At 56.2% G+C, this 27711-nt stretch overlaps 1 protein-coding gene across 1 annotated transcript; it reads right to left on the reverse strand.

The window, feature by feature from the left end:
- Nucleotides 1–3: 3 nt before the first annotated feature.
- On the reverse strand, nt 4–27711 carry LOC137465949 (sodium/glucose cotransporter 2-like; the record flags this gene model as incomplete). The annotated part of the gene is given in 10 exon segments (XM_068177912.1): nt 4–57; nt 2925–3060; nt 4578–4777; nt 8074–8154; nt 10882–10987; nt 13712–13780; nt 13782–13817; nt 15413–15472; nt 20592–20696; nt 27347–27711. Coding segments are annotated over 10 exon segments (1212 nt in total), but the record flags the coding sequence as incomplete, so codon positions are not given.

Here is a 27711-nt window from a genome sequence, read left to right on the forward strand (position 1 = left end):
CGAGGGCGGAGCCGCAGGCCCGGGAACAGCCCTGGGGATCAGCACAGCCCACGACATCTGCGGGACCAGTATAAACCAGTATGGACCAGTATGGACCAGTATAAACCAGTATGGACCGGTATGGACCAGTATGGACCAGTATGGACCAGTATGGACCGGTATGGACCAGTATAAACCAGTATGGACCAGTATAAACCAGTATGGACCAGTATAAACCAGTAGGGACCAGTATGGACCAGTATAAACCAGTATGGACCAGTATGGACCAGTATGGACCAGTATGGACCAGTATGGACCAGTATGGACCGGTATGGACCAGTATGGACCAGTATGGACCAGTATAGACCAGTATGGACCAGTATAAACCAGTATAGACCAGTATGGACCAGTATGGACCAGTACGGACCAGTATGGACCAGTATAAACCAGTATAGACCAGTATAAACCAGTATAGACCAGTATAAACCAGTATAAACCAGTATAAACCGGTATAAACCAGTATAAACCAGTATAAACCAGTAAAACCAGTATAAACCAGTATAAACCAGTATAAACCAGTATGCTCCAATGGCTGACCACAGTGGGGAGCCATCTTCGATTCATTCTGTGGCAGCCATTTTGGGTGGCCATTTTGGAAACGCCAATGGGGGCAGTCATTTTGGGCAGCCATTTTGGGCAGCCATTTTGTATAAACGAATATCAGGCATGCTAAACCAGTATAAACCAGTAAAAGCAGTATAAACCAGTATAAACCAGTGTAAACCAGTGTAAACCAGTGTAAACCAGTGTAAACCAGTATAAACCAGTAAAACAAGTATAAACCGGTATAAACCAGTATAAACCAGTATAAACCAGTATGCTCCAATGGCTGGCCACAGTGGGGAGCCATCTTCGATTCATTCTGTGGCAGCCATTTTGGGCGGCCATTTTGGAAACGCCAATGGGGGCAGTCATTTTGGGCAGCCATTTTGGGCAGCCATTTTGTATAAACGAATATCAGGCATTCTAAACCAGTATAAACCAGTATGGACCAGTATAAACCAGTATAAACCAGTATAAACCAATGGCTGGCCACAGTGGGGAGTCATCTTGGACAGCCATCTTAGATTCATTCTGTGGCAGCCATTTTGGGTGGCCATCTTGGAAACTCCAATGGAGGCAGCCATATTGGATAAGTCCCTTAAACTAATATAAACCAGTATAAACCAGTATGAACCAGTATAAACCAGTATAAACCAGTATAAACCAGTATAAACCAGTATAAACCAGTATAAACCAGTAAAACCAGTATAAACCAGTATAAACCAGTATAAACCAATATAAACCAGTATAAACCAGTAAAACCAGTATAAACCAGTATAAACCAGTATAAACCAGTATAAACCAGTATACTCCAATGGCTGGCCACAGTGGGGAGCCATCTTCGATTCATTCTGTGGCAGCCATTTTGGGTGGCCATTTTGGAAACTCTGATGGGGGCAGCCATTTTGGGTGGCCATTTTGTATAAACGAATATCAGGCATTCTAAACCAGTATAAACCAGTATAAACCAGTATAAACCAGTATAAACCGGTATAAACCAGTATAAACCAGTATACTCCAATGGCTGACCACAGTGGGGAGCCATCTTAGATTCATTCTGTGGCAGCCATTTTGGGTGGCCATTTTGGAAACTCCAATGGAGGCAGCCATATTGGATAAATCCCTTAAACTCTATTTAAACCAGTATAAACCAGTATGAACCAGTATAAACCAGTATAAACCAGTATAAACCAGTATAAACCAGTATGCTCCAATGGCTGACCACAGTGGGGAGCCATCTTTGATTCATTCTGTGGCAGCCATTTTGGGTGGCCATTTTGGGAACTCTGATGGGGGCCGCCATTTTGGGCAGCCATTTTGTATAAAGGAATATCAGGCATTCTAAACCAGTATAAACCAGTAAAACCAGTATAAACCAGTATGAACCAGTATAAACCAGTATAAACCAGTAAAACCAGTATAAACCAGTATAAACCAGTATAAACCAGTATAAACCAGTATACTCCAATGGCTGGCCACAGTGGGGAGCCATCTTCGATTCATTCTGTGGCAGCCATTTTGGGTGGCCATTTTGGAAACTCCAATGGAGGCAGCCATATTGGATAAGTCCCTTAAACCAGTATAAACCAGTATAAACCAGTATAAACCAGTATAAACCAGTATAAACCAGTATAAACCAGTAAAACCAGTATAAACCAGTATAAACCAGTATCAACCAGTATAAACCAGTATACTCCAATGGCTGGCCACAGTGGGGAGTCATCTTGGATAGCCATCTTAGATTCATTCTGTGGCAGCCATTTTGGGTGGCCATTTTGGAAACTCCGATGGGGGCAGCCATTTCGGGCGGCCATTTTGTATAAAGGAATATCAGGCATTCTAAACCAGTATAAACCAGTATAAACCAGTATAAACCAGTATAAACCAGTATAAACCAGTATAAACCAGTAAAACCAGTATAAACCAGTATAAACCAGTATAAACCAGTATACTCCAATGGCTGGCCACAGTGGGGAGCCATCTTCGCTTCATTCTGTGGCAGCCATTTTGGGTGGCCATTTTGGAAACTCCAATGGGGGCAGCCATTTTGGGCAGCCATTTTGTATAAAGGAATATCAGGCATTCTAAACCAGTATAAACCAGTATAAACCAGTATAAACCAATAAAACCAGTATAAACCAGTATACTCCAATGGCTGACCACAGTGGGGAGCCATCTTTGATTCATTCTGTGGCAGCCATTTTGCGTGGCCATTTTGGAAACGCCAATGGAGGCAGCCATTTTGGGCGGCCATTTTGGGCGGCCATTTTGTATAAAGGAATATCAGGCATTCTAAACCAGTATAAACCAGTATAAACCAGTATAAAGCAGCGGGGTCTGACCCGGGAAGAGGACGCGGGCGGCCATGCCGGGCAGCACCATCAGGAACATGGGCAGCACCTTGAGGTAGCCGCAGACGACGCAGCCGGCGCGGACGTGCGTGAGGGAGCGGCCGGCGAGGCAGCGCTGCACGATCACCTGGCGGAGGGCCCGGGGGCGCAACGGTTACACACAGGTTACACGTGGGTTACACGTGGGTTACACACCGGTTACACACCAGTTACTGACCAGTTACTGACCAGTGCTCCCAGTTCCAGCCCAGTGCTCCCAGTTCCAGCCCAGTGCTCCCAGTTACTGACCAGTGCTCCCAGTTCCAGCCCAGTGCTCCCAGTTACTGACCAGTGCTCCCAGTTCCAGCCCAGTGCTCCCAGTTCCAGCCCAGTGCTCCCAGTTACTGACCAGTGCTCCCAGTTACTGACCAGTGCTCCCAGTTCCAGCCCAGTGCTCCCAGTTCCAGCCCAGTGCTCCCAGTTCCTGACCAGTGCTCCCAGTTACTGACCAGTGCTCCCAGTTACAGCCCAGTGCTCCCAGTTACTGACCAGTGCTCCCAGTTACTGACCAGTGCTCCCAGTTCCAGCCCAGTGCTCCCAGTTCCAGCCCAGTGCTCCCAGTTCCAGCCCAGTGCTCCCAGTTACTGACCAGTGCTCCCAGTTCCAGCCCAGTGCTCCCTCCCAGTCCCTCCCAGTCCCTCCCAGTATAACCCAGTCCCACCTGGTCGGTGCACCAGTACCAGGCCGAGATGATTCCCAGTCCCAGCACCAGCCCGGGCCAGGGCAGGTCTCCGGTGCTGGGATCCCAGTTCCAGCCCAGTGCTCCCAGTTACCGACCAGTGTTCCCAGTTACTGACCAGTGCTCCCAGTTCCAGCCCAGTGCTCCCAGTTCCAGCCCAGTGCTCCCAGTTACTGACCAGTGCTCCCAGTTACAGCCCAGTGCTCCCAGTTCCAGCCCAGTGCTCCCAGTCACTGACCAGTGCTCCCAGTTCCAGCCCAGTGCTCCCAGTTACTGACCAGTGCTCCCAGTTCCAGCCCAGTGCTCCCTCCCAGTCCCTCCCAGTCCCTCCCAGTATATCCCAGTCCCACCTGGTCGGTGCACCAGTACCAGGCCGAGATGATTCCCAGTCCCAGCACCAGCCCGGGCCAGGGCAGGTCCCCGGTGCTGGGATCCCAGTTCCAGCCCAGTGCTCCCAGTTACTGACCAGTGCTCCCAGTTACTGACCAGTGCTCCCAGTTACCGACCAGTGCTCCCAGTTCCAGCCCAGTGCTCCCAGTTACTGACCAGTGCTCCCAGTTCCAGCCCAGTGCTCCCAGTTACTGACCAGTGCTCCCAGTCACTGACCAGTGCTCCCAGTTCCAGCCCAGTGCTCCCAGTTCCAGCCCAGTGCTCCCAGTTCCAGCCCAGTGCTCCCTCCCAGTCCCTCCCAGTCCGTCCCAGTATAACCCAGTCCCACCTGGTCGGTGCACCAGTACCAGGCCGAGATGATTCCCAGTCCCAGCACCAGCCCGGGCCAGGGCAGGTCTCCGGTGCTGGGATCCCAGTTCCACACCAGTGCTCCCAGTTCCAGCCCAGTGCTCCCAGTTCCAGCCCAGTGCTCCCAGTTCCAGCCCAGTGCTCCCTCCCAGTCCCTCCCAGTCCCTCCCAGTATAACCCAGTCCCACCTGGTCGGTGCACCAGTACCAGGCCGAGATGATTCCCAGTCCCAGCACCAGCCCGGGCCAGGGCAGGTCTCCGGTGCTGGGGTGCCGCAGCAGGTGGAAGGCGTCGGCGCGGGGCCGCCCGCAGGGCCCCGAGGCGTTGGGGGGCAGCGCCAGGGGGTAACGCTCCAGCAGGCCCTGGTACCCCCCCACGGCGCCCAGCGCTGCCGGAAACCAGTACAGACCAGTATGGACCAGTACAGACCAGTATGGACCAGTACAGACCGGTATCAACCAGTGTGAAGTGGTAAAAACCAGTATAAAAAGCATAGACCAGTATGGACCAGTATAAAGTAGGATGGACCAGTACGGGCCGGTATGGGGGTTGGGGGTGGGTTTGGCGAGGGGCTGGTGCCTCCTCCCAGTATGGACCAGTACAGACCAGTATGGACCAGTACAGACCAGTATGGACCAGTACAGACCGGTATCAACCAGTGTGAAGTGGGTAAAAACCAGTATAAAAAGCATAGACCAGTATGGACCAGTATAAAGTAGGATGGACCAGTACGGGCCGGTATGGGGGTTGGGGGTGGGTTTGGCGAGGGGCTGGTGCCTCTCCCAGTATGGACCAGTACAGACCAGTATGGACCAGTACAGACCGGTATGGACCAGTACAGACCGGTATCAACCAGTGTGAAGTGGTAAAAACCAGTATAAAAAGCATAGACCAGTATGGACCAGTATAAAGTAGGATGGACCAGTACGGGCCGGTATGGGGGTTGGGGGTGGGTTTGGCGAGGGGGTGGTGCCTCCTCCCAGTATGGACCAGTATGGACCAGTATGGACCAGTACAGACCAGTATGGACCAGTACAGACCGGTATCAACCAGCGTGAAGTGGTAAAAACCAGTATAAAAAGCATAGACCAGTATGGACCAGTATAAAGTAGGATGGACCAGTACGGGCCGGTATGGGGGTTGGGGGTGGGTTTGGCGAGGGGGTGGTGCCTCCTCCCAGTATGGACCAGTACAGACCAGTACGGACCAGTATGGACCAGTATGGACCAGTATGGACCAGTATGAACTCGTATGAGCCATTAAAAACCAGTATGAACCAGTACAAAGCGGTAGGGACCAGTATAAACCAGTATGGGGGATGGGGGTGGGTGTGGACAGTGGGTGGTGCCTCCCCCCGTGTGTTCTTCATAAGGACTGGAACCAGTATGGACCAGTATAAACCAGTATGGACCAGTACAAACCAGTATAAACCAGTATAAACCAGTATGGACCAGTATAAACCAGTATAAACCAGTATGAAGCAGTACAAAGCGGTAGGGACCAGTATAAACCAGTATGGGGGATGGGGGCGGGTGTGGACAGTGGGTGGTGCCTCCCCCCAGTGTGTTCTTCATAAGGGCTGGAACCAGTATGGACCAGTATAAACCAGTATAAACCAGTATGGACCAGTATAAACCAGTATAAACCAGTACAAACCAGTATAAACCAGTATGGACCAGTATAAACCAGTATAAACCAGTATGGGGGATGGGGGCGGGTGTGGACAGTGGGTGGTGCCTCCCTCCAGTGTGTTCTTCATAAGGGCTGGGACCAGTATAAACCAGTATGGACCAGTATGGACCAGTATAAACCAGTAAGGACCAGTATGGACCCCAAAAACCATTGCAAACCAGTATGAACCACTTTGAACCAGTATAAACCAGTATAAACCAGTAAGGCACCACAGTGGTGGTTCCCAATCCCCCCCAGTCCCTCCTGGGTCCCTCCCAGTTTATCCCAGTTTATCCCAGTCCCTCCCAGTTTGTCCCAGTCTGTCCCAGTCCATCCCAGTTTGTCCCAGGCCCCTCCCAGTCCCTCCCAGTTTATCCCAGTTCCATCCCAGTTTACCCCAGTCCCTCCCAGTTCCCTCCCAGTTCCCTCCCAGTTTGTCCCAGTTTGTCCCAGTCCCTCCCAGTTTGTCCCTGTTCCCTCCCAGTTCCCTCCCAGTCCCTCCCAGTTTGTCCCAGTTCCCTCCCAGTTTGTCCCAGTCCCTCACAGTTCCCTCCCAGTTTGTCCCAGTTTGTCCCATTTTGTCCCAGTCCCCTCCCAGTCCCTCCCAGTTCCCTCCCAGTCCCTCCCAGTTTGTCCCAGTTCCCTCCCAGTTCCCTCCCAGTTTATCCCAGTCCCTCCCAGTTTATCCCAGTCCCTCCCAGTTCCCTCCCAGTCACGCCCAGTTTATCCCAGTCCCTCCCAGTTTGTCCCAGTTTCTCCCAGTTCCCTCCCAGTTTGTCCCAGTCCCTCCCAGTTTGTCCCAGTTCCCTCCCAGTTTATCCCAGTCCCTCCCAGTCCCTCCCAGTTTATCCCAGTCCCTCCCAGTTTGTCCCAGTTTGTCCCAGTTCCCTCCCAGTCCCTCCCAGTTCCCTCCCAGTCCCTCCCAGTTTGTCCCAGTCCCTCCCAGTTCCCTCCCAGTTTATCCCAGTCCCTCCCAGTTTATCCCAGTCCCTCCCAGTTTGTCCCAGTTTGTCCCAGTTCCCTCCCAGTCCCTCCCAGTTTGTCCCAGTCACTCCCAGTTTGTTCCAGTTTACCCCAGTCCCTCACAGTTCCCTCCCAGTCCCTCCCAGTTTGTCCCAGTTCCTCCCAGTTTGTCCCAGTTTGTCCCAGTTCCCTCCCAGTTTATCCCAGTTCTCTCCCAGTCCCTCCCAGTTCCCTCCCAGTCCCTCCCAGTCCCTCCCAGTTCCCTCCCAGTTTGTCCCAGTTTGTCCCAGTTCCCTCCCAGTTTATCCCAGTTCTCTCCCAGTTCCCTCCCAGTCCCTCCCAGTTTATCCCAGTCCCTCCCAGTCACTCCCAGTTTGTCCCAGTCACTCCCAGTTCCCTCCCAGTTCCCTCCCAGTTTATCCCAGTCCCTCCCAGTCCCTCCCAGTTCCCTCCCGGTCCCTCCCAGTTTGTCCCAGTCCCTCCCAGTCCCTCCCAGTTTGTCCCAGTTCCCTCCCAGTCACTCCCAGTTTGTCCCAGATCCCTCCCAGTTGCCTCCCAGTCCCTCCCAGTTCCCTCCCAGTCACTCCCAGTTTGTCCCAGTCCCCTCCCAGTTTGTCCCAGTTTATCCCAGTCCCTCCCAGTCACTCCCAGTTTATCCCAGTTCCCTCCCAGTCCATCCCAGTCCATCCCAGTTCTCTCCCAGTCCCTCCCAGTTCCCTCCCAGTCCCTCCCAGTCCCTCCCAGTTCCCTCCCAGTTTGTCCCAGTTTGTCCCAGTTCCCTCCCAGTTCCTTCCCAGTCCCTCCCAGTTTATCCCAGTCCCTCCCAGTCACTTCCAGTTTGTCCCAGTCACTCCCAGTTTGTCCCAGTTCCCTCCCAGTTGCCTCCCAGTCACTCCCAGTCCCTCCCAGTCCCCTCCCAGGTCCCTCCCAGCATAACGCAGTCCCTCCCAGTATGAACCAGTATGAACCAGTATAAACCAGTATAAACCAGTATGAACCAGTATGAACCAGTATAAACCAGTATAAACCAGTATAAACCAGTAAGCCCACCGTAGCCGGCCAGCACGGAGGCGCCCGCGATGATGATCAGCGTCTGCAGCAGGTCCGCGAACATCAGCGCCGTCAGCCCGCCTGGCCACGCCCACCGCGTCAGGCCACGCCCACACCGCCCCACACCCACTTAGGCCACGCCCAACGCAGCCCAGATCCACTTAAGCCACGCCCAGCAGTCATAGGCCACGCCCAGACCCACTTAAGCCACGCCCACCCCAGCAGGCCACGCCCAGATCCATTAGACCACGCCTAAATCAAGACTCCACCCAGTTAGGCCACGCCCACCATGCAAAAAACCACGCCCACATTGATGCAAACTCGGCCGAGCCACGCCCATCACTCCAAAGCCACGCCCACATCCAGTTAGGCCACGCCCAGACCTAATTTGGTGCCCAGTCCCCTCCCAGTCCAAACCAGTATAAACCAGTATAAACCAGTATAAACCAGTATAAACCAGTCCAAACCAGTATAAACCAGTATAAACCAGTCCAAACCAGTATGGACCAGTACAAACCAGTATAGACCAGTCCAAACCAGTATAAACCAGTATAAACCAGTATAAACCAGCATAAACCAGTCCAAAACCAGTATAAAACAGTCCATACCAGTATAAACCAGTCCAAACCAGTATAAACCAGTCCCAAACCAGTATAAACCAGTCCAAACCAGTCCAAACCAGTATAAACCAGTCCCAAACCAGTATAAACCAGACCAAACCAGTATAAACCAATCCGGACCAGTATAAACCAGTATAAACCAGTACAAACCAGTATAAACCAGTCCAAACCAGTATAAACCAGTACAAACCAGTATAAACCAATCCAAACCAGCATAAACCAGTCCAAACCAGTATAAACCAGCATAAACCAGTCCAAACCAGTATAAACCAGTCCCAAACCAGTATAAACCAGACCAAACCAGTATAAACCAATCCGGACCAGTATAAACCAGTATAAACCAGTCCAAACCAGTATAAACCAGTCCAAACCAGTACAAACCAGTCCCAAACCAGTATAAACCAGTCCAAACCAGTACAAACCAGTCCCAAACCAGTATAAACCAGACCAAACCAGTATAAACCAGTCCAAACCAGTCCAAACCAGTATAAACCAGTCCAAACCAGTATAAACCAGTCCAAACCAGTACAAACCAGTCCCAAACCAGTATAAACCAGACCAAACCAGTATAAACCAGTCCAAACCAGTCCAAACCAGTACAAACCAGTCCCAAACCAGTATAAACCAGACCAAACCAGTATAAACCAGTCCAAACCAGACCAAACCAGTATAAACCAGTCCAAACCAGTCCAAACCAGTATAAACCAGTCCCAAACCAGTCCCAACCAGTATAAACCAGTCCAAACCAGTATAAACCAGTCCAAACCAGTCCCAAACCAGTCCCAAACCAGGATAAACCAGTCCAAACCAGTATAAACCAGTTCAGACCAGTATAAACCAGTCCAAACCAGCATAAACCACTACAAACCAGTATAAACCAGTCCCTAACCAGTATAAACCAGTCCAGACCAGTATAAACCAGTATAAACCAGTATAAACCAGTACAGACCAGTATAAACCAGTACAAAAATCCCCACTAACATCAAGTTCCCCCATTTTTAACCCTTCCAACCCCTCCCAGTCCCTCCCGATCTCTCCCAGTCCAATCCCAGTCCATTCCCAGACCCCTCCCAGTCCAAACCAGTCCAGACCAGTATAAACCAGTATAAACCAGTATAAACCAGTTCAGACCAGTCCAAACCAGTATAAACCAGTATAAAGCAGTCCAAACCAGTATAAACCAGTCCAAACCAGTATAAACCAGCCCCAAACCAGTATAAACCAGTCCAAACCAGTCCAAACCAGTATAAACCAGTCCAGACCAGTCCAAACCAGTACAAAAATCCCCTCCAACATCAAGTTCCCCCCCTTTTTAACCCTTCCAACCCCTCCCAGTCCCTCCCGATCTCTCCCAGTCCAATCCCAGTCCATTCCCAGACCCCTCCCAGTCCAGACCAGTATAAACCAGTACAGACCAGCATAAACCAGTATAAACCAGTATAAACCAGTCCAGACCAGTATAAACCAGTACAAAAATCACCTCCAGCACCGATTTTCCCCCATTTTTAACCCTTCCAACCCCTCCCAGTCCCTCCCGATCTCTCCCAGTCCAATCCCAGTCCATTCCCAGAGCCCTCCCAGTCCAAACCAGTCCAAACCAGTCCAAACCAGTACAAACCAGTATAAACCAGTATAAACCAGTATAAACCAGTACAAAAATCCCCTCCAACATCAAGTTCCCCCCATTTTTAACCCTTCCAACCCCTCCCAGTCCCTCCCGATCTCTCCCAGTCCAATCCCAGTCCATTCCCAGACCCCTCCCAGTCCAAACCAGTATAAACCAGTACAGACCAGTATAAACCAGTATAAACCAGTATAAACCAGTATAAACCAGTACAAAAATCCCCTCCAACATCAAGTTCCCCCCACTTTTAACCCTTCCAACCCCTCCCAGTCCCTCCAGATCTCTCCCAGTCCAATCCCAGTCCATTCCCAGAGCCCTCCCAGTCCAGACCAGTATAAACCAGTATAAACCAGTATAAACCAGTATAAACCAGTCCAGACCAGTATAAACCAGTCCAAAAAATCACCTCCAGCACCGATTTTCCCCCATTTTTAACCCTTTGAACCCCTCCCAGTCCCTCCCGCTCTCTCCCAGTCCAATCCCAGTCCATTCCCAGAGCCCTCCCAGTCCAAACCAGTATAAACCAGTCCCTCCCAGTCCCTCCCAGTATAAACCAGTACGGACCAGTGACGGTGTAGAGCGCGGTGACCGCCAGCAGCGCGCCCACGGAGCCGTACAGGTCCCAGCCCAGCGCCTCGCGGATGAACAGCGCCCCCGAGTACATGTCCACCTGCGGGCACTGGTTTGTACTGGGACAAACTGGGAGGGAACTGGGAGCGGCTGGGAGGGGCTGGGAGGGACTGGGATTAACTGGGAATGGACTGGGAATGGACTGGGAATGGACTGGGATAAACTGGGAGGGACTGGGAATGGACTGGGATTAACTGGGAGGGACTGGGAGGGACTGGGATTAACTGGGAATGGACTGGGAATGGACTGGGATAAACTGGGAATGGACTGGGAATGGACTGGGATAAACTGGGAATGGACTGGGAATGGACTGGGATAAACTGGGAGGGACTGGGAATGGACTGGGATTAACTGGGAGGGACTGGGAGGGACTGGGATTAACTGGGAATGGACTGGGAATGGACTGGGATAAACTGGGAATGGACTGGGAATGGACTGGGATAAACTGGGAATGGACTGGGAATGGACTGGGAATGGACTGGGATAAACTGGGAGGGACTGGGAATGGACTGGGAATGGACTGGGATAAACTGGGAGGGACTGGGAATGGACTGGGAATGGACTGGGAGGGACTGGGAATGGACTGGGAATGGACTGGGAATGGACTGGGAGGGACTGGGATGAACTGGGAATGGACTGGGATAAACTGGGATTAACTGGGATTAACTGGGAGGGACTGGGAGGGACTGGGATTAACTGGGAGGGACTGGGAATGGACTGGGATTAACTGGGAGGGACTGGGACTGACTGGGATTAACTGGGAGGGACTGGGATGAACTGGGAATGGACTGGGAGGGACTGGGATGGACTGGGAATGGACTGGGAGGGACTGGGATGGACTGGGAGGGATTTGGAGGGACTGGGATAAACTGGGAATGGACTGGGATAAACTGGGATGAACTGGGATGGACTGGGATGGACTGGGCTGGAACTGGGATAAACTGGGAATGGACTGGGATGGACTGGGAATGGACTGGGAGGGACTGGGATTAACTGGGAGGGACTGGGATAAACTGGGATAAACTGGGAGGGACTGGGAGGGACTGGGATTAACTGGGAATGGACTAGGATAAACTGGGATTAACTGGGAGGGACTGGGATGAACTGGTTTATACTGGGAGGGACTGGGAATGGCCTGGGTCATACTGGGAGGGACTGGGATAAACTGGTTTATACTGGGAATGGACTGGGAATGGTCTGGGTCATACTGGGAGGGACTGGGATAAACTGGTTTATACTGGGAATGGACTGGGAATGGTCTGGGTCATACTGGGAGGGACTGGGATAAACTGGTTTATACTGGGAATGGACTGGGAATGGCCTGGGTCATACTGGGAGGGACTGGGATGAACTGGTTTATACTGGGAGGGACTGGGAATGGCCTGGGTCATACTGGGAGGGACTGGGATGAACTGGTTTATACTGGGAGGGACTGGGAATGGCCTGGGTCATACTGGGAGGGACTGGGATAAACTGGTTTATACTGGGAGGGACTGGGAATGGCCTGGGTCATACTGGGAGGGACTGGGATAAACTGGTTTATACTGGGAGGGACTGGGAATGCACTGCAAGGGGATACTGGTCTATACTGGTCTATACTGGTCTATACTGGTCTATACTGGGAGGGACTGGGAGGCTCCCCATGGAATTCGGAGTTCCCTCCGGCTCCTAGTCCCTCCCAGTATAAACCAGTATAAACCAGTAAAAACCAGTCCCAGTCCCTCCCAGGTCCCTTCCAGTCCCTCCCACATTCAAACCAGTCCCTCCCAGTCCAAACCAGTATAACCCAGTTCCCTCCCAGTCCAAACCAGTCCAAACCAGTATAACCCAGTTCCCTCCCAGTCCAAACCAGTCCAAACCAGTATAACCCAGTTCCCTCCCAGTCCAAACCAGTCCAAACCAGTATAACCCAGTTCCCTCCCAGTTCCCTCCCAGTTCCCTCCCAGTTCCCTCCCAGTTTGTCCCAGTCGCTCCCAGTTTGTCCCAGTCTGTCCCAGTTTGTCCCAGTCTGTCCCAGTTTGTCCCAGTTTGTCCCAGTCTGTCCCAGTTCCCTCCCAGTCCCTCCCAGTCCATCCCAGTTCCCTCCCAGTCCATCCCAGTTCCCTCCCAGTTCATCCCAGTTCCCTCCCAGTCCATCCCAGTCCATCCCAGTTTGTCCCAGTCCATCCCAGTCTGTCCCAGTCCCTCCCAGTCCATCCCAGTCCATCCCAGTCTGTCCCAGTCCGTCCCAGTTTGTCCCAGTCTGTCCCAGTCCGTCCCAGTCCATCCCAGTCTGTCCCAGTCCCTCCCAGTCCATCCCAGTCCATCCCAGTCCGTCCCAGTCCGTCCCAGTTTGTCCCAGTTTGTCCCAGTTTATCCCAGTCCCTCCCAGTCTGTCCCAGTCCCTCCCAGTCTGTCCCAGTCTGTCCCAGTTTGTCCCAGTCCCTCCCAGTCCGTCCCAGTCTGTCCCAGTTTGTCCCAGTCCGTCCCAGTCCCTCCCAGTCCGTCCCAGTCCATCCCAGTCTGTCCCAGTCCCTCCCAGTTTGTCCCAGTCCCTCCCAGTCCCTCCCAGTCCATCCCAGTCCGTCCCAGTTTGTCCCAGTTTGTCCCAGTCCATCCCAGTCTGTCCCAGTCCCTCCCAGTCCATCCCAGTCCATCCCAGTCTGTCCCAGTCCATCCCAGTCTGTCCCAGTCCCTCCCAGTCCCTCCCAGTCCCTCCCAGTCCGTCCCAGTCCGTCCCAGTCCGTCCCAGTCCGTCCCAGTTCGTCCCAGTGTGTCCCAGTACCGAGATCTTGGTGCTGACGTAGAGCCCCAGCGAGAGCAGCGCCAGGTAGAGCCGGATCCGCCCCCCCCCCGAAGCGCCGGCCCAGGTACTCGGGCATGGTGCTCACCTGGACACGCCCACTCAGGACACGCCCACCGCCCCGACACGCCCCCTCACACGCAGACCACGCCCCCTCACACACAGGCCACGCCCCCTCACACAGAGACCACGCCCCCTCACACACAGGCCACGCCCCGTCCCACACAGACCACGCCCAGTCCCAAATAGTCCATGCCCAGTCCCACACAGGCCACGCCCCGTCCAAAATAGACCACGCCCCGTACAAACCAGGCCACGCCCCGTCCCAACCAGGCCACGCCCCGTCCCAAATTAGGCCACGCCCCGTCCCAAATTAGGCCACGCCCAGTCACAATCAGGCCACGCCCCGTCCCACAAGGCCACGCCCCGTCACAAACAGACCACGCCCAGTCCCAAATAGACCACGCCCCGTCCCAACCAGGCCACGCCCCATCCCACACAGACCACGCCCAGTCACAATCAGGCTACGCCCCGTCCCAAATAGACCACGCCCAGTCCCAATTAGGCCACGCCCGGTCCCAATTAGGCCACGCCCAGTCCCAATTAGGCCACGCCCAGTCCCAAACAGGCCACGCCCCGTCCCAACCAGGCCACGCACAGTCCCAATTAGGCCACGCCCCATCCCACACAGACCACGCCCCGTCCCAAAAAGGCCACGCCCCGTCCCAACCAGGCCACGCCCAGTCCCAAATAGGCCATGCCCAGTCCCAAACAGGCCACGCCCCGTCCCAATTAGGCCACGCCCCGTCCCAATTAGGCCACGCCCAGTCCCAAATAGACCACGCCCAGTCCCAAATGACCACGCCCAGTCCCAAATAGACCACGCCCAGTCCCAAACAGACCACTCCCAGTCCCAATTAGACCACGCCCAGTCCCAAACAGGCCACGCCCAGTCCCAAGCAGGACACGCCCAGTCCTAAACAGGCCACGCCCCTTTCCCTCCCAGTTCCGTTCCCAGTTAATCCCAGTTCCGTTCCCAGTTAATCCCAGTTAATCCCAGTCCCGTTCCCAGTTCCGTTCCCAGTTCCGTTCCCAGTTCCGTTCCCAGTTAATCCCAGTTCCGTTCCCAGTTAATCCCAGTTAATCCCAGTCCCGTTCCCAGTTCCATTCCCAGTTCCGTTCCCAGTTCCATTTCCCAGTTCCGTTCCCAGTTAATCCCAGTTCCATTCCCAGTTAATCCCAGTTAATCCCAGTCCCGTTCCCAGTTCCATTCCCAGTTCCGTTCCCAGTTCCATTTCCCAGTTCCGTTCCCAGTTAATCCCAGTTCCATTCCCAGTTAATCCCAGTTCCGTTCCCAGTTCCGTTCCCAGTTCCGTTCCCAGTTAATCCCAGTTCCATTCCCAGTTAATCCCAGTTCCATTCCCAGTTAATCCCAGTTCCATTCCCAGTCCCGTTCCCAGTTAATCCCAGTCCCATTCCCAGTTCCGTTCCCAGTTCCGTTCCCAGTTCCATTTCCCAGTTAAATTCCCAGTTAATCCCAGTTCCATTCCCAGTTCCGTTCCCAGTTCCGTTCCCAGTTAATCCCAGTTTGTTCCCAGTTCCATTCCCAGTTCCGTTCCCAGTTCCATTCCCAGTTAATCCCAGTTAATCCCAGTCCCGTTCCCGTTCCGTTCCCGGCCTCACCCCGGCTCTCAGGTAGATGGGCACGAACACCCAGCCCAGCAGCAGCACGATGAACATGCCCTGGGGAGGGGGAGAAGGGGCGGGGCGTGTCGCGATAGGGGGCGGGGCCAAGGCCGGCGGGGGGGGGGGGGGGCACTGCTCTATCGCGATAGGGCAGGCGGGGGAGGGGGCGGAGCTCGGGATATCGCGACAGAACCGCCGGGGGGGGGCGGGGCGGGGTCGGTTATGTGGCGATAGAAGCAGCGGGGGGGCGGGGTTATGTCGCGATAGAAACCGCGGAGGGGTGCCATTGTGTCACGATAGAAGCGGGGGGGGCGTGGTTATGTCGCGATAGAAGCAGCGGGGGGGGCGCTGTTATGTCGCGATAGAAGCAGCGGGGGGGCGCTGTTATGTCGCGATAGAAGCAGCGGGGGGGGGCGCTGTTATGTCGCGATAGAAGCAGCGGGGGTGGCGCCGTTATGTCGCGATAGAAGCCCCGGGCGGGGCGTGGTTATGTCACGATAGCAGCAGCGGGGGGTTGACATTATGTCGCGACAGAAGCAGTGGGGGGGCGCCGTTATGTTGCGACAGAAGCAGCGGGGGGGGCGGGGTTATGTCGCGATAGAAGCAGCGGGGGGGGCGTGGTTATGTCGTGATAGAAACCGCGGAGGAGTGCCATTGTGTCACGATAGAAGCGGGGGGGGCGTGGTTATGTCGCGATAGAAGCAGCGGGGGGGGGGGGGGTGCCGTTGTGTCGCAATAGAAACCCCGGGGGGGCGCCGCTATGTCGCGATAGAAGCAGCGGGGGGGGGCGCCATTATGTCACGATAGAAGCAGCGGGGGGGGGCGCCATTATGTCACGATAGAAGCAGCGGGGGGGCGGGGTTATGTCGCGACAGAAGCAGCGGGGGGGGCGGGGTTATGTCGCGACAGAAGCCCCGGGGGGCGCCCTTAGGGACGCCGCTATCGCGACAGGGCCAGCGGGGATGGGGGGGGGCGGGGCCAGCGGGACGCGGCGCGACGCAGCGCGGCACGCCCAGCTCTGTCGCGATAGGCCGGGCTACGGCGCCCCCTGTCGCGACCTGCCCCGCCCCCTATCGCGACCTGCCCCGCCCTATCGCGATATCCCGCGCCCTATCGCGACCTGCCCGCCCCCATCGCGATATCCCGCGCCCTATCGCGATATCCCACCCCCTATCGCGATATCCCGTGCCCTGTCGCGATCTGCCCCGCCCTATCGCGATATCCCACACCCTATCACGATATCCCCCGCCCTATCGCGATATCCCCCGCCCGGTCGTGATCTGTCCCCCATCGCGATATCCCGCGCCCTATCGCGACCTGCCCCGCCCTATCGCGATATCCCGCGCCCTATCGCGATCTGTCCCCTGCTATCGCGATATCCCGCGCCCTATCGCGACCTGCCCCGCCCTATCGCGATATCCCACACCCTATCGCGATATCCCGTGCCCTGTCGCGATCTGTCCTCCCCCATCACGATATCCCGCGCCCTATCGCGACATGTCCTTCCCTATCGCAATATCCCGCGCCCTATCGTGATATCCCACACCCTGTCGCGACCTGCCCCGCCCTATCGCGATATCCCGCGCCCTGTCGTGATCTGCCACCCCCTATCGCGATATCCCGCGCCCTGTCGCGACCTGCCCCGCCCTATCGCGATATCCCGCGCCCTGTCGTGATCTGCCACCCCCTATCGCGATATCCCGCGCCCTGTCGCGACCTGCCCCGCCCTATCGCGATATCCTGTGCCCTCTCGCGATCTGCCCCGCCCTATCGCGATATCCCACCCCCTATCGCGATATCCCACCCCCTATCGCGATATCCCGCGCCCTATCGCGATCAGTCCTGCCCTATCGCGATATGTCACCCTCTACTGCGATCTGTCGCGCTGCGTCGCGACGCAGCGCGCCCGGTCGCGACCGCGCCGTGCCCTGTCGTGACATATCGCGCTCCGTCGCGATCTGTCCTGCCCCGTCGCGACACGTCGTGGCCCCATCGCGATCTGCTGCGCCCTATCACGATATACCGCGATATGTCGGGCCCTGTCGCGATATATGGTGTGATATCGTGCCCTATCGCGATATGTTGTGCCCTATCGCGATATATTGTGTGATATCGTGTCCTATCGCGATATATGGTGTGATATCGTGCCCTGTCGCAATGCATTGTGCGATATCGTGCCCTATCGTGATATATCGTGTGATATCGTGTCATATCACGATATGTCGTGCCCTATCGCGATATATTGTGTGATATCGTTCACTATCACGATATATGGTGTGATATCGTGCCCTATTGCGATATGTCGTGCCCTATCGTGATATATCGTGCGATATGTCGTGCCCTGTCGCGATATATGGTGTGATGTCGTACCCTGTTGCGATATGTCGTGCCCTATCGCGATGCATTGTGTGATATCGTGCCCTATCGCGATATATTGTGCAATATCGTGCCCTATCGCGATATATCGTGCGATATCATGCCCTATCGCGATATATCGTGTGATATCGTGCCCTGTCGCGATAGGTCGTGCCCTATCGTGATATATCGTGCGATATCGTGCCCTGTCGCGATATATTGTGTGATATTGTGCCCTATCGCGATATATCGTGTGATATCGTGCCCTATCGCGATATATCATGCGATATCGTGCCCTGTCGCAATATATGGTGTGATATCGTGCCCTATCGTGATATATTGTGTGATATCGTGCCCTATCGCGATATGTCGTGCCCTATCGCGATATATCGTGTGATATCGTGCCCTGTTGCGATATGTCGTGCCCTATCGCGATATGTCGTGCCCTATCGCGATACATCGTGCGATGTCGTGCCCTGTCGTGATGCATTGTGTGATATCGTGTCATATCACGATATGTCGTGCCCTATCGCGATATATTGTGTGATATCGTTCACTATCACGATATATGGTGTGATATCGTGCCCTATCACGATATGTCGTGCCCTATCGCGATATATGGTGTGATATCGTGCCCTATCGTGATATATTGTGTGATATCATGCCCTATCGCGATAAGTCGTGCCCTATCACGATATATCGTGCGATATGTCGTGCCCTGTCGCGATATATTGTGTGATATCGTGCCCTATCGCGATATATTGTGTGATACCGTGCCCTATCGTGATATATGGTGTGATATCATGCCCTATCGCGATGCATTGTGTGATATCGTTCACTATCACGATATATTGTGTGATATCATGCCCTATCGCGATATGTCGTGCCCTATCGTGATATATCGCGCGATATCGTGCCCTATCGCGATATATCAAGTGATATCGTGCCCTATCGCGATATATCGTGTGATATCGTGCCCTATCGCGATATATCGCGCGATATCGTGCCCTATCGTGACATATCGTGTGATATCGTGCCCTATCGTGATATATCATGCGATATCGTGCCGTATCGCGATATATGGTGTGATATCGTGCCCTATCGCGACATATCGTGTCATATCACGCGCTATCGCGCCCAGTGTGATTATATCGCGCCTTATGGCGATATATGACGATATATCGCGCCCTATCGTGATCTGTCGTGCTATATCGCGCCCTATCGCGACAACGCGCGTCACATTGTCTCCTATCGCGCCGCATCGCGCCCTATCGCGATATACCGCATTATATCGCGCCCTATCGCGATATATCGCACCGTATCTCGCCCTATCGCGACACATCGCGCCATATCACGCCCTATCGTGATATATTGCACTGTATTGCGCCCTATCGTGACACACTGCGCCGTATCGCGCCCTATCGCGATATACCGCATTATATCGCGCCCTATCGCGATATATCGCACCGTATCTCGCCCTATCGCGACACACCGCACCGTATCGTGCCCTATCGTGATATACCGCGCCGTATCACGACGTACCGCGCTGTATCGCGCCCTATCGCGATATCCCGCATTATATTGCGCCCTATTGCGATATATCGCACCGTATCGTGCCCTATCGCGATATACTGCACCGTACCGCGCCCTATCGCGACACACTGCGCTCCGTATTGTGCCCTATCGCAATATATCGCACCATAATCGCGTCCTATTGTGACACACCGCGCCGTATCACACCCTATCGCGATATATCGCACCGTATCGCGCCCTATCGTGACACACCGCGCCCTATCGCGATATACTGCGCCGTATTGCGCCCTATAACGACACATTGCGCCGTACCGCACCCTATCGCGATATAACCGCATTATATCGCGCCCTATCGTGATATATCGCACCATATCGCGTCCTATTGTGACACACCCGTGCCGTATCACGCCCTATCGCGACACACTGCACCGTAACCGCGCCCTATCGCGATATATCGCACTGTATCGCGTCCTATCGCGATATCCTGCTCCTTATTGTGCCCTATCGCGATATACGTGTGCCGTACCGCGCCCTATCGCGATATATCGCACTGTATCGTGCCCTATCGCGATACGGCGCGCCATATCGCGCCCTATTGCGATACACCGCATTATATCACGACCTATCGCAATATATCGCACCATATCGTGCCCTATCACGATATACTGCGCCCTATCGCGATATACCGTGCTGTATTGCGCCCTATTGCGATATCCTGCGCCCAATCACACCCTATTGCGATATACCACGCCCTATCGCCCCCTATTGTGATACACCGCACCCTATTGCGATATCCCGCGCCCTATGACGCCATATCGCGATATCAAGCGCCCTATCGTGCCCTATCGCGATATCCCGCACCCTATCGTGCCCTATCGCGATATCCCATGCCTATCATGATACCCCGCGCCCTATCGCGATATCAAGCGCCCTATCGCGCCCTATCGCGATATTCTGTGCCCTATTGCAATATCCTGCGACCTATCACGCCCTATCGCGATATCCCGCGCCCTATCGTGCCCTATCGCGATATCCTGCGCCCTATCATGATACCCCGCGCCCTATCGCGATATCAAGCGCCCTATCGCGCCCTATCGCGATATCCTGTGCCCTATTGCGATACCCCGCACCCTATCACGCCCTATCGCGATATCCCGCGCCCTATCACACCCTATCGCGATATCCCGCGCCCTATCGCGATATCCCGGCGCCCTATCGTGATATCCCGTGCCCTATCGCGATACCCCATGGCCCCATCGCGCCCCATCGCGCCGCAGGGGCGACTCACGCTCCACTCGAAGCCGCCCACGGCGATGCCGCCGGCCGCGCCCGTCCCGGCCAAACCGACAAAGTGACCGGAGCCGATGTTACTGGCAAAGAGCGACGCCCCCACCTGGGACAGGTGAGAGGAGACAGGTGAGAGTGGGACAGGTGAGAGTGGGACAGGTGAGACAGGGACAGGTGAGAGTGGGACAGGTGAGAGTGGGACAGGTGAGACAGGGACAGGTGAGACAGGGACAGGTGAGAGTGGGACAGGTGAGAGTGGGACAGGTGAGACAGGGACAGGTGAGAGTGGGACAGGTGAGACAGGGACAGGGGAGAGTGGGACAGGTGAGAGTGGGGACAGGTGAGACAGGGACAGGTGAGAGTGGGACAGGTGAGACAGGGACAGGTGAGAGTGGGACAGGTGAGAGTGGGACAGGTGAGACAGGGACAGGTGAGACAGGGACAGGTGAGAGTGGGACAGGTGAGACAGGGACAGGTGAGAGTGGACAGGTGAGACAGGGACAGGTGAGACAGGGACAGGTGAGAGTGGGACAGGTGAGACAGGGACAGGTGAGAGTGGGGACAGGTGAGACAGGGACAGGTGAGACAGGGACAGGTGAGACAGGGACAGGGAGAGTGGGACAGGTGAGACAGGGACAGGTGAGACAGGGACAGGTGAGAGTGGGACAGGTGAGACAGGGACAGGTGAGAGTGGGACAGGTGAGACAGGGGACAGGTGAGACAGGGACAGGTGAGAGTGGGACAGGTGAGAGTGGGACAGGTGAGACAGGGACAGGTGAGACAGGGACAGGTGAGAGTGGGACAGGTGAGACAGGGACAGGTGAGAGTGGGACAGGTGAGACAGGGACAGGTGAGAGTGGGACAGGTGAGACAGGGACAGGTGAGACAGGGACAGGTGAGAGTGGGACAGGTGAGAGTGGGACAGGTGAGACAGGGACAGGTGAGAGTGGGACAGGTGAGAGTGGGACAGGTGAGACAGGGACAGGTGAGAGTGGGACAGGTGAGAGTGGGACAGGTGAGAGTGGGACAGGTGAGAGTGGGACAGGTGAGAGTGGGACAGGTGAGAGTGGGACAGGTGAGACAGGGACAGGTGAGAGTGGGACAGGTGAGACAGGGACAGGGGAGAGTGGGACAGGTGAGAGTGGGACAGGTGAGACAGGGACAGGTGAGAGTGGGACAGGTGAGAGTGGGACAGGTGAGAGTGGGACAGGTGAGACAGGGACAGGTGAGACAGGGACAGGTGAGAGTGGGACAGGTGAGAGTGGGACAGGTGAGAGTGGGACAGGTGAGACAGGGACAGGTGAGAGTGGGACAGGTGAGACAGGGACAGGTGAGAGTGGGACAGGTGAGAGTGGGACAGGTGAGAGTGGGACAGGTGAGAGTGGGACAGGTGAGGACAGGGACAGGTGAGAGTGGGACAGGTGAGACAGGGACAGGTGAGACAGGGACAGGTGAGAGTGGGACAGGTGAGAGTGGGACAGGTGAGACAGGGACAGGTGAGAGTGGGACAGGTGAGACAGGGACAGGTGAGACAGGGACAGGTGAGAGTGGGACAGGTGAGACAGGGACAGGTGAGACAGGGACAGGTGAGAGTGGGACAGGTGAGAGTGGGACAGGTGAGAGTGGGACAGGTGAGACAGGGACAGGTGAGACAGGGACAGGTGAGAGTGGGACAGGTGAGACAGGGACAGGTGAGACAGGGACAGGTGAGAGTGGGACAGGTGAGACAGGGACAGGTGAGACAGGGACAGGTGAGACTGGGACAGGTGAGACAGGGACAGGTGAGAGCGCCCACAGGTGAGCTCAGGGGAGAGGGGACAGGTGAGCCCATGTGGCCCCAAAGGTGACTCCAGGTGATGCAGGTGAGCCCAGGTGACCCTGAATGTGACCCCAGGTGAGACAGGTGAGCCCAAAGTTGTCCCCAGTTGACCCCAAAGGTGAACCGGAACGTGACCCCAGGTGACCCCAGGTGAGACAGGTGACCCCAGTGGTTACCAGGTGTCCCCAGATGACCCCAAATGTGACCAGGTGACCCCAGGTGACTCCCAAGGTGAGCCCAGGTGAGACAGGTGACCCCAGGTGACTGCAGGTGGCGTCAGGTGATCCCCAGGTGAGCCCAAAGGTGAGCCCAGGTGACCCCAATGGTTGCCAGGTGTCCCCAGGTGACCCCAAACTGACTCAAATGTGACCAGGTGACCCCAGGTGCCCCCAGGTGACTCCCAAGGTGAGCCCAGGTGAGCCTAGGTGAGACCAGGTGGGACCAGGTGACCCCAAAGGTGACCCCGTGTGACCCCGAAGCTGACTCCAGGTGAGCCCAGGTGAGCCTGAACGTGATCCAGGTGAGCCCAGGTGAGCCCAAATTTGCCCCTCCTGGTTTGTCAGGTGACTCCAGGTGACCGCAGAATGACCCCAGGGTGATCCCCAGGTATCTCAGGTGAGCCTAGGTGGGACCAGGTGGGACCAGGTGACCCCAAAGGTGACCCCGCGTGACCCCGCATGACCCCGCGTGACCCCGAAAGTGACTCCAGGTGATACAGGTGAGCCCAGGTGAGCCCAGGTGACCCTGAACGTGACCCCAGGTGAGCCCAGGTGAGACAGGTGAGACAGGTGGGCCCAAAGGTGACCCCAGGTGACCCCAGGTGAGCCCAGGTGAGAAAGGTGAGCCCAGTGGTTACCAGGTGTCCCCAGATGACCCCAAACTGGCCCCAAAATGTGACCAGGTGAGCCCAGGTGCCCCAGTGACTCCCAAGGTGAGCCCAGGTGACACAGGTGACCCCAGGTAAGCCCAAAGGTGGCTCCAGGTGAGCCCAGGTGACTCCAGGTGAGCCCAAAGGTGGCTCCAGGTGAGCCCAGGTGCCACCAGGTGAGCCCAGGTGAGACAGGTGACCCCAGTGGTTGCCAGGTGTCCCCAGGTGACCCCAAACTGACCCAAATGTGACCAGGTGACCCCAGGTGCCCCCAGGTGACTCCCAAGGTGAGCCCAAGTGACCCCAGGTGAGCCCAAAGGTGAGCCCAGGGTGAGCCCAGCTGAGCCCAAGGTGGCTCCAGGTGAGCCCAGGTGAGCCCAGGTGAGCCCAGGTGAGACAGGTGACCCAAGGTGAGCCCAGGTGAGCCCAGGTGACCCCAAAGGTGGCCCCAAAGGTGGCTCCAGGTGACCCCAGGTGACCCCAGGTGACCCCAGGTGACCCTGAAGGTGACCCTGAAGGTGACCCCAAAGGTGACCAGGTGCCCCCAGGTGCCCCCAGGTGAGGGACAGGTGAGCCCAGGTGAGCCCAGGTGCCCCCAGGTGAGGGACAGGTGAGCCCAAAGGTGAGCCCAAAGTTGAGCCCAGGTGGCCCCAAAGGTGAGCCCAGGTGAGCCCAAATTTGCCCCCCCCCCCCCCCCCCCGGTTTGTCAGGTGACCCCAGGTGACCCCAGAATGACCCCAGGGTGATCCCCAGGTGGCCCCAGGTGAGCCCAGGTGAGCCCAGGTGGGACCAGGTGAGCCCAGGTGAGCCCAAAGGTGGCCCCAAAGGTGGCTCCAGGTGGCTCCAGGTGAGCCCAGGTGACCCCAGGTGAGGGACAGGTGAGTCCAAAGGTGACCCCAAAGATGACCAGGTGACCCCAGGTGGCCCCAGGTGAGCCCAGGTGAGCCCAAAGGTGGCCCCAAAGGTGGCTCCAGGTGAGGGACAGGTGAGCCCAGGTGACCCCAGGTGAGACAGGTGAGCCCAAAGGTGACCCCAGGTGCCCCCAGGTATCTCAGGTGAGCCCAGGTGGCCCCAAGTGGCTCCAGGTGAGCCCAGGTGACCCCAGGTGAGGGACAGGTGAGTCCAAAGGTGACCCAAAGGTGACCAGATGACCCAAGGTGAGCCCAGGTGAGCCCAGGTGATCCCAGGTGGCCCCAAAGGTGACCCCAGGTGAGTCCAGGTGACCCCAAAGTTGGCCCCAAAGGTGGCTCCAGGTGAGCCCAGGTGACCCCAGGTGACCTTGAAGGTGACCCCAAAGGTGACCAGGTGCCCCCAGGTGAGGGACAGGTGAGCCCAAAGGTGGGCCCAGGTGACCCTGAAGGTGACCCTGAAGGTGACCCCAAAGGTGACCAGGTGCCTCCAGGTGCCCCCAGGTGAGGGACAGGTGAGCCCAAAGGTGAGCCCAAAGTTGAGCCCAGGTGGCCCCAAAGGTGAGCCCAGGTGAGCCCAAATTTGCCCCCCCCCCCCTGGTTTGTCAGGTGACCCCAGGTGACCCCAGAATGACCCAGGGTGATCCCCAGGTGGCCCCAGGTGATCCCCAGGTGGCCCCAGGTGAGCCCAGGTGACCCCGCGTGACCCCGAAGGTGACTCCAGGTGATACAGGTGAGCCCAGGTGAGACAGGTGACCCTGAACGTGACCCCAGGTGAGACAGGTGACCCCAAAGGTGACTCCAGGTGATCCCAGGTGACCCCAAAGGTGGCCCCAGGTGAGCCCAGGTGAGCCCAGGTGAGCCCAAAGGTGAGCCCAAAGGTGACTCCAGGTGATGCCAGGTGAGCCCAGGTGCCCCCAGGTGCCCCCAGGGGAGCATAGGTGCCACCAGGTGAGCCCAGGTGACCCCAGATGTGACCAGGTGACCCCAGGTGACCCCAGGTGAGGGACAGGTGACTCCCAAGGTGATCCCAGGTGAGACAGGTGAGCCCAGGTGAGCCCAAAGGTGACTCCAGCTGAGCCCAGGTGACCCTGAACGTGACCCCAGGTGAGCCCAGGTGAGCCCAGGTGACCCTGAACGTGACCCCAGGTGAGCCCAGGTGAGACAGGTGACCCCAAAGGTGACTCCAGGTGAGCCCAGGTGACTCCCCAGGTGACTCCCAAGGTGAGCCCAGGTGAGCCCAGGTGAGCCCAAAGGTGACCCCAGGTGAGCCCAGGTGAGCCCAAAGGTGAGCCCAGGTGAGACAGGTGAGCCCAATGGCTACTGGTTGTCCCCAGATGACCCCAAACTGACCCCGAAATGTGACCAGGTGACCCCAGGTGACCCCAGGTGACCCCAAAGGTGAGCCCAGGTGAGCCCAAAGGTGATCCCAGGTGACCCCAGGTGCCACCAGGTGAGCCCAGGTGAGCCCAGGTGAGCCCAGTGGTTACCAGGTGTCCCCAGATGACCCCAAACTGACCCCAAAAGGTGACCAGGTGACCCCAGGTGACCCCAGGTGAGCCCAGAGGTGACCCCAGGTGAGCCCAAAGGTGGCCCCAGGTGAGCCCAGAGGTGACCCCAGAATGACCCCAGGGTGATCCCCAGGTATCTCAGGTGAGCCCAGGTGAGCCCAGGTGAGCCCAGGTGAGGGACAGGTGAGTCCAAAGGTGACCCCAAAGGTGACCAGGTGACCCAAGGTGAGCCCAGGTGATCCCAGGTGAGCCCAGGTGACTCCAGGTGACCCCAGGTGAGCCCAGGTGAGCCCAGGTGACCCCAAAGGTGGCCCCAAAGGTGGCTCCAGGTGACCCCAGGTGAGCCCAGGTGAGCCCAGGTGACCCCAAAGGTGGACCCAAAGGTGGCTCCAGGTGACCCCAGGTGGCTCCAGGTGACCCCAGGTGAGCCCAAAGGTGATCGCAGGTGACCCCAGGTGACTCCAGGTGTCCCCAGGTGGCCCCAGGTGAGACAGCTGACCCAAAGGTGGCTCCAGGTGAGCCCAAAGGTGAGCCCAGGTGAGGGACAGGTGAGCCCAGGTGAGCCCAGGTGAGCCCAGGTGACCCCAGGTGAGCCCAGGTGAGCCCAGGTGACCCCAAAGGTGGCCCCAAAGGTGGCTCCAGGTGACCCCAGGTGAGCCCAGGTGAGCCCAGGTGACCCCAAAGGTGGCCCCAGGTGAGGGACAGGTGAGTCCAAAGGTGACACCAAATGCGGCTCCAGGTGACCCAAGGTGAGCCCAGGTGATCCCAGGTGGCCCCAGGTGATCCCAGGTGGCCCAGGTGAGCCCAGGTGATCCCAGGTGGCCCCAGGTGATCCCAGGTGGCCCCAGGTGAGCCCAGGTGATCCCAGGTGGCCCCAGGTGAGCCCAGGTGATCCCAGGTGGCCCCAGGTGAGCCCAGGTGAGCCCAAAGGTGATCCCAGGTGGCCCCAGGTGACTCCAGGTGACCCCAAAGGTGGCCCCAAAGGTGGCTCCAGGTGACCCCAGGTGAGCCCAGGTGAGCCCAAAGGTGGCCCCAAAGGTGGCTCCAGGTGACCCCAGGTGAGCCCAGGTGGCCCCAGGTGAGGGACAGGTGAGTCCAAAGGTGACCCCAAAGGTGACAAGGTGACCCCAGGTGGCCCCAGGTGAGCCCAGGTGACCCCAAAGGTGGCCCCAAAGGTGACCCGAGGTGGCCCCAGGTGAGCCTGAAGTGACCCCGGAGTGACCCCAGTATGAACCAGTATGAACCAGTATAAACCAGTATAAACAAGCTCAAACCAGTATAAACCAGTCCAGACCAGTATAAACCAGTATGAACCAGTATAAACCAGTACAGACCAGTATAAACCAGTATAAACCAGTATGAACCAGTATGGACCAGTATGGACCAGTACAAACCAGTCCAGACCAGTATAAACCAGTATGGACCAGTATAAACCAGTATAAACCAGTATAAACCAGTATGGACCAGTATAAACCAGTATAAACCAGTATAAACCAGTATGGACCAGTATAAACCAGTATAAACCAGTATAAACCAGTATGGACCAGTATAAACCAGTATAAACCAGTATAAACCAGTATGGACCAGTATAAACCAGTATAAACCAGTACAAACCAGTATAAACCAGTATGATCCAGTTTGAGCACTCACCGGGGCCCAGCTCATGCTGCGTCCAGCCAGGAAATACCCGGAGAGGCTCCGCCCACCACGCCTGCGCAGGGACTGGGACCAGTATAAACCAGTATGGACCAGTATGGACCAGTATGGACCAGTACGGACCAGTATGGACCAGTATGGACCAGTATAAACCAGTACAAACCAGTATGGACCAGTATGGACCAGTACGGACCAGTACGGACCAGTACGGACCAGTATAAACCAGTATAAACCAGTATGGACCAGTATGGACCAGTATGGACCAGTAATAAACCAGTATGGACCAGTATGGACAAGTACGGACCAGTATGGACCAGTATGGACCAGTGTAAACCAGTACAGACCAGTATAAACCAGTA

Source organism: Anomalospiza imberbis, unplaced genomic scaffold (genome assembly GCF_031753505.1).
Source record: "Anomalospiza imberbis isolate Cuckoo-Finch-1a 21T00152 unplaced genomic scaffold, ASM3175350v1 scaffold_1202, whole genome shotgun sequence".
Classification (NCBI taxonomy): Eukaryota; Metazoa; Chordata; class Aves; order Passeriformes; family Viduidae; genus Anomalospiza; species Anomalospiza imberbis.